The following is an 11158-nucleotide window of genomic DNA, read 5'->3' on the forward strand; positions in this document are numbered from 1 at the left end:
TTTTTTACAATTCGAATACAACATTTTATGTAATTTTATCAATATTTATTAAATTATTTTTTTCACAAATATGCACATTCATTTACAAACACATTGTCTAGTTTTCATTATTATTATTATTATCATCAATAATTTTATATAACATTAATTTATACACGCTTACTTTATTTTTAAACGTCTTATTTAATTAACAACCTATTTTAAATTAATTTTTTCTAATTTATTTAAATTCTAACCTTTTTATTCAATTTATAGAAATCTTAGCCTGACTTCACACAATTTATTACAATTCTATCCGAAACTCAATTGCAATTTTTTATTCAATTTCGAACCAGATTCTTAATTTTGAATTCTTAACCGTTGATTAGAAGTGATCTAACGGCTGAGATCAAGCTCTTACATCCTTTCCTTTTATACACAAAAAAGAAAAGGGGACCCAAATTCATTTTCCAACAGCCGCACTCTCTCTCCCTCTCTCTCTACAATCTCTCTCTAAAACCTTCTCTCCATCCATCAATGGCTGCCGCCGCCGGTCAGCCTCCACGGCTCGCCTCTCGCCGTCCGAACCTTTTTTCTTTCTCTCCGTCACCGGCGAACCCCACTGGATTAGCCTACGAAGCTACCGGAAAACTGGCACCCGTAACCCGACGCCGCCGCTGCTCCGGTCGAACCAACAGTCCTCCCCGTCGCCAGCCGCTACTCCGGTCGAACAACAGCCGTCCCCGTCGCCAGCCGCCACAACAGCAACGGCGACTAACCAAACAGCCCCTCCGACGTCTTTCTCAACAGCCGCCAGCCTCCTCCGCACGGTCAGCCCGAACCAGCATCGCGACCACCATAGCTTGTGAACCATCCGTCACTGTCTTCCGTCGCTGCAACTCCAGCTGGCCGAACCACCGGAGAAGGCTCCACTTCTCCATCGCCGATCAAGCTGCCACAAATTTATTCTATTTTTCCTCACCGGAGGTGATGACCGGTGAGGTATTGATTGGTAACCTCTCCGATATTGGCTGATTTTGGGAATCATCACAGGTTCTGCCTTATCTACTTTTGCTATTGTTAATCTTATATCTTTCTTTTGTGATTTGAAATGGACTAAACTTAATTGATGTTCTTGATTTTGAGGTTTGTGATTTGGGTTTATTGACATGTTTAGGTTCTCACATAGTTGGTGACCCTTACTTTTATCCTCAAAATTTAAAATAAGTGGCCGATTGTTTTTTAATTCTTAAATCATTATTCTTGTTTTCGAATTGTGTTCTTTTTGATTTGCTTAACATTGATGGAAAATTTGTTTCATAACTTACAACTATACACTTAGCGTTTGTAACAGAAATGGTTGATTTCATTTTTTCATTCTTGACTGAATATTATGGAACTGATTGAGTATGTAATTTTGATGATTTGAGTTGATTTATAATGGAGTTGCTGTGATTAAGGAATCTCTTTCCTGATTAATTGCTTTTTACATTTTAAATGACCAGTTGTATATTCCTTATAATTTTTTCATATCTATTTAAGGTAAATTAGACAAATTTTCACTTCCTAATTGATTATTGATTGATTCTAAAATATTTTTCCCTTCATTTTTTCCTTGATTGATTTGGTTGGTTTTTTATATATATATATATATATATATATATATATATTATTTTTCCTTTTATTCTCTTGGGCTGAATTTTACATAATTGATTATATCATTTGTTTAAGAAAAATAATCTCCTTGATTGAGTAATCAAATATTCCCTTTCATTTAATCATACACCATTCTATGCCTGTAAAAACAAACCCTCCTCATTTTGGAGAAACAAGTTACAACACACGACATAATTTTCTCTTACTAAAAGCTTAAAATAAAGAAGACGCAATTTTACTTTTTTATTTTTTGCGCTCATTTCTGGAGCATTAATATTGATCTTTCGGTGGCAATCCATTCTCGAATCTCTGGCTGTTTGATTTTCTTGTTTTTATTATTATCTGTTATCATCGACGGTCAGTCCCCTGTTGACGTTATTTTCTTTTATACCTTATATGATGATGCTAGTAAACATGCTTATAGGAATCATTTGGTATTTTCTTGCTATGTCTGTGTCATGTTCTATTCCCGCTTGTATTGCTATTAGTCTCGGCTATTTGAAGAATTGCTGGAAAGTTCACGGGGGAGAGCTGCACCTTTTCTTTCTTTGTTTATTTATTTATTTTTTATTCATGGTGTTATAATAACTCAGTATAAACGTTATTATTTTGTAATAATAAAATTTGGGGACTGCTTCGGGAGGTGGGGACTTACGTGTTCTATGAATAGTATAGATAGGCACGACTTAGATTTTACGTATGTTACGTGCTAAGTAGATCAAGTTAGGCACACAAATCTAGGATTTATTAATACATGTATCACTTTGACATTTAATCTACTTATTAATTTGATTAGAAATCTTGATTTAAGGATTAAAATGACATCCGTCATGCTAAATTAAATTCATGCATATTAATATATTTTTATCATGTTAAACATTTGAATTTTGCATGTCATTGTATGTTTAGCATGTTAATACGAATTTAAGCATATTGGTGTTTTTGAGCATGTCAACAATTAAATTTTCACATATTAATACATTTTATCATTTTTAGCATGTTAAACATTAAAATTAATTATGTCGTCTAGTATGTTAACACAAATCTAAGCATGTTAATATTTTAGAGCATGTTACATAAAGTTTGTGTGCATCAATATATTCTTCAGCGTGTTAAAATCGCATATCTGCATAAAACAATTAAATTTCAGCATGTTAAAATTACATTTTTGCATAAAACAATTAATTACCAGCATGTTTAAACATTAATTAAAGCATTTTCAGCATATTAAATAGTGGATTAAGTATGTCATTGTATTTTTTGGCCTATTAATGCAATTTCAGCATGTTAACATGAAATTACTGTACATTAGCATAATTTTTAGCATGTTAAAATATTGATTTTAGGTATTTTTAGCATGTTATTGCATTTTTCAGCATATTAATATGAAATTTCTGCACTATTAGAATAATTGTCAATATGTTAAAATGTAGGTTTTTGTTTAGCATTTTCAACATGTTAAACACTAGTCTAAGTACTTCATTGCGTTCCTTAGCATGTTAATGCTCTTTCAATGTTTTGTTATATTCTCATTAGTTTTATAACACTTGCATAATGAAATTCGTGAGCATAATTTTTTGACACATTTACCACACTTTTGACACCCTCTTTTAACAACTTGATAACGTATTGTTACATACACAAATCACAGTTACCTTTTATTGTATTAATCAATTGTTGAACACTTAGATATCATGCCCATAGGTTAAAGACACACAAAAAAATATTTGTCTTTGCATATTTATCACATTGATCAACTCTTTAATAATCAAGGGGCTAACGTGAGACATTACTTGCTACTTGACGTCCAATGTGTTATGCATTTTGAGTCCTAAGCAACATAATTTTATTTTGTTTAGACCACAAATCAAAAATTGCAAAGTTCAATGCCTCTTGGACGATATAGACGGGACGATAGGAATTACTAAAAATGTTAGTTTTATCCTTGTACTAGAACGCTGACTGTTAGTCATTCGGAGGTGATGATCTCCAACCTACATTAAAGGTAAGACATATATGACTTGTCTAAGAGTTGGTCAGTGGATCAGATGATGGTTAAACAAGTTGGGGTTCTGACCCGAATGAGACCAAAACATTTCTTTGTTTGATTTGACGAATTCTTTTTATTCTTTTGTTTACCTTACATGCTTATTTATTTGGGGTAATTAGTTTGTTATCTACACAGCCTTCTTTTGTTATAAATTATGTCATTTCTTTCTCCTCGCTTATCTTATTATATGTTTTTATCACTTAGATAATTAACAATTAGAAATAATAAAATAATATGTTTGGTTCATTAATTGTTTTATCACTTAGTTAAACATTAAGTTAATAATAAAACTAGAGACTTTTATTTGATCACATAAAGTCCCCACGTAAAATATGAATTCGGTCGGGAACCATCTTTGTGGACCTCGAAAGGTGCCTAACACCTTTCTTTCGAGATAATTTAAACCCTTACTCAAATTTTTGGTGAACTAAGACAACAACAAAATAGGTTCGTAATAGCCTAGACCGATGCCCTAACACACCTTAATTCGTTTGGTGGCGACTCTTCACACTCTACCCTCAAAACAATCCCAAAAAGACTGATCACATCGAATTCCACTTTCCGCAAGGAAAATGGGATGAGATAGGATGGCGACTCCATTGGGGACCTTAGGTTCTAACCATTACGAATTTGTGTTTTATGTGGGATTCTACTACTTTCTTTGTTTTATTGTTCTATAATTACTTTACCGTTTTTTTTAATTGTTTATATCATGATTAATATATACATGTTAGTCCCTTCTCCTTTCCCTTTATGTGTTATTTACATTTCTCCATGTCTATCCCTTTCCCCTTTCCTCTTTTATTGTTATGTGTTATCATGTTTATTTATATATATACTGTTTAGCATGTTACATTTTGCTATGTGCTATGTGTTACTGCTTTATATAATTGACATTCCATTCATACTCTCCTCCACTTGAAAACTTTTTTTTGTTTTCTTTTTTACGAATGGTTGAATGAATACATAGATGTTTTTTCCTAAAACACCCTTCAGAAAATGTCTTGTGGATCGGTCGATCAGCGGTGCGTTGACAGTCACAAGCTCTCCCACTCTCGAGTTGTCCACCCGAGGGAACCATGTCATGAATCCACTCTTATCCTTTAGGTCTTGGCTACATATTTCCTTCACTAAGGATTATGCGTCCCATTCAACGTAGGATGCCTTGACATCCTTGACGCGTTGAATGTTAGTCTCATTCAAAGTCCAAAGAGGTTCACGACCTCAAAGGGACTCACAATTATTTGCTATGTGTTGCATTTCTATGTATGTATTGATATTTTGCCTATCTTGTTGTTTCCGTTTTTGCCTTAGTCACTCCTTACATTAGTGTGCCTCACTTAATAATTCTTTACTCTTCAAATTCTTATCATGTTAGGACCCTGCAATACACTCTTAGGGCCTATTCAAAAGCCTCAAATTCATCCCCACTTGCTATTCGACTTCTACAACTCTCAAAATTTTGAACTACGTCTGACTTGATTCTTGTTCCAACAAGATATGTAGGCAATCCTTTGTAAGGATGCAATCTTCCTTTTTCCTTTCATTTACAAAACGTCCTAATATTTGAAAATGTGAAACAATCATTATCATTCCAACAATTCTTCTATCAAATCATATTCTCCATAACTTTCACCTTTCCATAATGTCATAAGGGTGCAACTTAGAAATTTTTTATTTAAATGACTTTTCACAATCTTTCAAACTCTCAAACATTTCAAACTAAATACTTTAAAATGTTCAACTTTGTCAATCTTCAATTCTCTCATTTATTCAAAACAATTTCTTTAAATATTGTATCTCTGCAATATATTATCATTATTCACTTGTTCACTCAATTAGCTTCAAGTATGAATTTAGTATCTAAGTCATTGTTAGAATCTATCTTTCATCCTGTGATATCAATTCATTTTTTAAGCTTAAAGTTCTAGCCCACCCATTCGTCCTAAAGTCCTCCTTGACAAAATGACTCATATCGACATACTATCTCTTTTCTCATTGAGCACGCTGATACTTATTTTGTTTAGCTTACTATTTAAAGGTTGTCTAGAATTTGAACATCAGCTCGATTGAAAATCTGCAATGTGACAAATATGCTCAATATTCGGAAAGATTACATCCCTTTTTTCTGTCACTCAAGGCGAAACATTGTTTAGACCGAACCTTTTTATTCTCGCGTTATTCATATACCCTCTCAAAAATTTCCTTCTACATTCACCAATCTTGAAAATGGGAGACACCGTTAGTCTTGAAAATAGGAGACACCGTTAGTCTCCATTTATCCGCCTTATGACTAAATAACATTTTCTATCTTATCTACTTTCTTTTTACTCAAGAACTTCGTTCGACTTGACTTTCATTCGGAGGCAGCCCACTCTGGGTCTGGTCTTAATCTAATAAAATATTTTCTCTCCCCACTTTCTTTCAATTCTTACAATTCCAAATCGACCAGCTAATAGACCTAACTCTTGAGCATATAAAGGCAGATTACAATTGAGGTTACAATATTCAAATATAGGACGACTATTTCTCTTGGACTAATATTTTCTTTAAGCAGTACAGGAATATAAGACTCTAAAGGCCAAAATTGGGGCAGAATTTTTGAGGTTTCAAAGAAACCTCAAAAATTTCATAAGTAAACAATATATCAATGACGTCTAAAAGTGCCTTTCATTCTAAACTGGGGCAGAAATTTTTGAGAATTTCTCAAAAATTTCACCATGATGAAGTACAAGTCCTAACGGTCTATGAAGCAGAAACAACGACCAAGGAGTCCAATCGAGCAAGGATTAATAGGTACAAATACAACAATCACTCCATTACGAGAGACCCGGTGGCTAATTAAACATCATGCTGAGAAGCCTCACAATTGACCCATCACTACAACAGATACGCTTTCTTATCTTATCTTTATTGTTATGGTTATTTTCACTACATTGTTCAGCCTCCTCTACATACATGTATATATCCTTTTATCCAGTTGAGCTGAAAGTGGCAGGACCAACAGGTACGGATGACGATCCAACGTCATATCGAGAGGCCAAATAGCTGATCTAACGATACATCGAGAGGTTCAACAGCCGATCCAACGTCATATCGAAAAGCCAAATTGCTAATCCAATGATACATCGAGAGGTTCAACATCCGATCCAATGTGATATCGAGAAGCCAAATAGCTGATCTAATAATACATCGAGAGGTTCAACAACTGATCCAATGCCATATTGAGAAGCTAAACAGCAAATCCAACGATACATCGAGAGGTTCAACATCTGATCCAATGTCATATCGAGAAGCCAAACAACTAATCCACCGATACATCGAGAGGTTCAACATCTGATCCAACGTCATATCGAGAAGCCAAACAATTGATCCAACATCACATCAAGAAGTCAAACAGCTGATTCAATAAGACAACAGATACGCTTTTTTTATTTCCACATTCACTTTAGGTTTATCAATTGTTTATTTCTTATATGCCTAACCTTTGTTATTTAGTACGATGTAAAGACACAGGTAACAAAGAAGGAATAACAAACAAAGATAATTTTCGTTTCTGTTTTTGAAGTATTACCCCATCTATGCATTAATCGCCTAAACTAATCCTAAAACACACTTACCTCAACATTTTCAAACTACTTCACATCATTGTTCCCAAATCAAATTCATTCTCGTCCCACCAACCCACGATATCATTGTTGACGCCCCTATCCTCTATCCTTAACATTCTTTAGGAATATTGTCCGTTCCTAAATCTAGAACTACACGCGGGTTGATTCTCATAAAATCAGAGATATGTAAGCGACTTAATGCCAAATTTTCGGCCACACTATTTTTTAAACACTTTTCATTGCTTTCTTCCTAACAAACCGTCATCTCGGTCGGACAAAATTGGCTACTACGTCAACTTTCATTGCATGACATTTCTTTCATCATGCTCAAGCAACGTAGGGAAGCTGTTGACACCCAATTTTGCCCCTCCCTATCCCCCATACCCCTTTAGGCTGCTATTTTATCAAAAGTATTTTTTTCAAATATTAACATTTTTTTGCATCAAACAGATTTCTGACGTGTCACATTAATGATTTAAAAATGTACAAATTATTTTATTAACTTTGGTATCATTTTTTACAATTCAGATACAATATTTTATGTAATTTTATCAATATTTATTAAATTATTTTTTTCACAAATATGCACACCCATCATTTACAAATACATTGTCTAGTTGTCATTATTATTATTATTATTATTATTATTATTATTATTATTATTATTATTATTAATAATAATAATAATAATAATAATAATAATAATTTTATATAATAATTTTACATAACATTAATTTATATATGCTTACTTTATTTTTAAACTTCTTATTTAATTAACAACCTAATTTAAATAAATATTTTCTAATTTATTTAAATTCTAGCCTTTTGTCCAATTTATAGCAATCTTAGCCTGACTCCACATAATTTATTACAGTTCTAGCCTAATTTGTGTCTATTTGAACTCAATTGTAATTTTTTATTCAATTCGGACCAGATTCTTAATTTTAAATCTCAGCCGTTGATCAGAAGTGATCTAACGGCTGAGATCAAGCTCTTGCCTCCTTTCCTTTTATACACAAACAAAGGAACCGTAATTCATTTTCCAACAGCCACACTTTCTCTCCCTCTCTCTCTACAATCTCTCTCTCTCTCTAAGACCTTCTCTCCATCTATAAATGGCTGCAACTGCCAGTCAGCCTCCACGGCTCGCCTCTCACCGTCCACCCTCCAGACCTCTTTTCTCTCTCTCCTTCACCGGCGAACCCCGCTGGATTAGCCAATGAAGCTACCGCAAAATTGGCGCCCGTAACCCGCCGCCGCCGCTGCTTCGGTCGAACCAACAGCCCTCCCCGTTGCAGCCGCTACTCCGGTCGAACCAACAGCCCTCCCCATCTCCAGCCGCCACAAAAGCAACGACGACTAACCAAACAGCCCCTCCGGCGTCTATCTCAACAGCCACCAGCCTCCTCCTCCGCACGGTCAGCCAATCAGCACTGCGACCACCATGGCTGGTGAACCAGCCGTCATTGCATTCCGTCGCCGCAACTCCAGCCGGCCGGACCAATCGGAGAAGGCTCCACTTCTCCATCGCCGATCAAGCAGCCACGAGTTTATTCTATTTTGCTCACCGGAGGTGATGACCGGTGAGGTATTGATTGGTAACCTCTCCGATATTTGCTGATTTTAGGAATCATCATAGGTTCTGCCTTGATTGATGTTTGTGATTTAGATTTATTGACATGTTTAGGTTCTCATATAGTTGGTGACCCTTACTTTTGTCCTCGAAATTTAAAATAAGTGGCCGGTTGTTTTTCAATTCTTAAATCATTATTCTTGTTTACGAATTGTGTCCTTTTTGATTTGCTTAACATTGATGGAAAATTTGTTTCATACCTTACAATTATACACTTAGCGTTTGTAACAAAAATAGTTGATTTCATTTTTTCATTCTTGACTGAATATTTTGAAACTGATTGAGTATGCAATTTTGATGATTTGAATTGATTTATGCATAATGGAGTTACTGTGATTAAGGAATCTCTTTCCTGATTAATTGCTTTTTACATTTTAAATGACCAGCTGTATTCCTTATAATTTTTTCATATCTATTTGAGGCAAGTTAGACAAATTTTCATTTCCTAATTGATTATTGATTGATTCTGAAATATTTTTCCCTTTATTTTTTCCTTGATTGATTTGGTTGGTTTATTTATTTAAGGAATACATATATATATGTTTATTTTTCCTTTTATTCTCACGGGCTGAATTTTACATAATTGATTATATCATTTGTTTAAGAAAAATAATCTCCTTTATTGACTTATCAAATATTCCCTTTCATTTAATCATACACCATTCTATGCCTATAAAAACAACCCCTCCTCATTTTGGAGAAACAAGTTACAACACACAACATACATTTTCTCTTACTAAAATCTTAAAATAAAGAAGCGGTAATTTTACTTTATTATTCTTGGCACTCGTTTCTGGAGCATTAATATTGACCTATCGGTGGCAATTCATTCTCGGATCTCTGGCTGTTTATTTGTTTGTTATTATTATTATCTGTTATCATCAACAATCAGTCCCTGACAACGTAATTTTCTTTTATACCTTATATGATGATGCTAGTAAACATGCTTATAGGAATCATTTGGTGTTTTCTTGCTATGTTTATGTCATGTTATATTCCCACTTGTATTGCTATTATGTATTGTCTCACAGGTATAAATAGACAGTCTCGGATATTTGAAGAGTCGCCGAAAAGTTTATGGGGGAGGGCTGCACCTTTTCTTTCTTTGTTCATTTATTTATTTTTGATTCATGGTGTTGTAATAACTCTGTATAAACACTATTATTTTGTAATAATAAAATTTGGGGATTGCTTCGGGGGGCAGGGACTTACGTGCTCTATGAATAGTATAGATAGGCACAACTTAGATTTTACGTGTGTTATGTGCTACGTGGATCAAGTTAGGCACACAAATTTAGGATTTATTAATACATTAATCACTTAAGACATTTAATCTACTTATTAATTCGATTAGAAATCTTGATTTTAGGATTAAACTGACATCTGCAATGCTAAATTAAATTCATGCATATTAATACATTTTTAGCAGGTTAAGCATTTGAATTAAGTATGCCACTGTATGTTTAGCATGTTAACAAGAATTTAAGCATATTGGTATTTTTGAGCATGTCAGCAATTAAATTTCACATATTAATACATTTTATCATTTTTAGCATGTTAAACATTAAAATTAATTATGTTGTCTAGCATGTTAAAACAAATCTAAGCATGTTAATATTTTAGAGCATGTTAACATAAAATTCCTGCAAATTAATATATTTTATAACGTGTTAAAATCGTGTTTCTGCATAAAACAATTAAAATCCGGCATGTTAAAACTGCATTTTTGCATAAAATAATTAATTAACAGCATGTTTAAAAATTAATTAAAGCAATTTCAATATATTAGATAGTGGATTAAGTATGTCATTGTAATTTTTGGCCTATTAATGCAATTTCTGCATGTTATCATGAAATTACAGCGCATTAGCATAATTTTCAGCATGTTAAAATATCAATTTTAGATATTTTTAGCATGTTATTGCATTTTTCAGCATATTAATATGCAATTTCTGTACTAATAGCATAATTGCCAACATGTTAAAAAATGTAGGGTTTTTTTGAGAATTTTCAACATGTTAAACACTAGATTGGATACATTATTGTGTTCCTTTGCATGTTAATGCACTTTCAATGTTTTGTTATATTCTCATTTGTTTATAACACTTGCACAATGAAATTCATGAGCATAATTTTGAAATATCTACCACACTTTTGACACCCTCTTTTAACAACTTGATAACGTATTGTTACATAAACAAATCACAGTTATCGTTTTTCATAATATTC

General features: G+C 33.4%; 1 protein-coding gene across 1 annotated transcript; it reads left to right on the top strand.

Annotated features, from left to right (window-relative positions):
* Nucleotides 1-431: 431 nt before the first annotated feature.
* On the top strand, nt 432-10827 carry LOC124899744. Its single transcript, XM_047414978.1, has 2 exons — nt 432-1032; nt 9961-10827. Exon 1 carries the CDS (start codon nt 517-519, stop codon nt 1012-1014), a length of 498 nt encoding a protein of 165 aa, XP_047270934.1. The 5' UTR covers nt 432-516; the 3' UTR covers nt 1015-1032; nt 9961-10827.
* Nucleotides 10828-11158: the final 331 nt, after the last annotated feature.

Source organism: Capsicum annuum, chromosome 6, assembly GCF_002878395.1.
Source record: "Capsicum annuum cultivar UCD-10X-F1 chromosome 6, UCD10Xv1.1, whole genome shotgun sequence".
NCBI lineage: Eukaryota > Viridiplantae > Streptophyta > Magnoliopsida > Solanales > Solanaceae > Capsicum > Capsicum annuum.

Coding starts and splice junctions, on each gene's coding strand:
- LOC124899744 (XM_047414978.1), top strand. CDS start 517: ATGGCTGCCGCCGCCGGTCAGCCTCCACGGCTCGCCTCTCGCCGTCCG.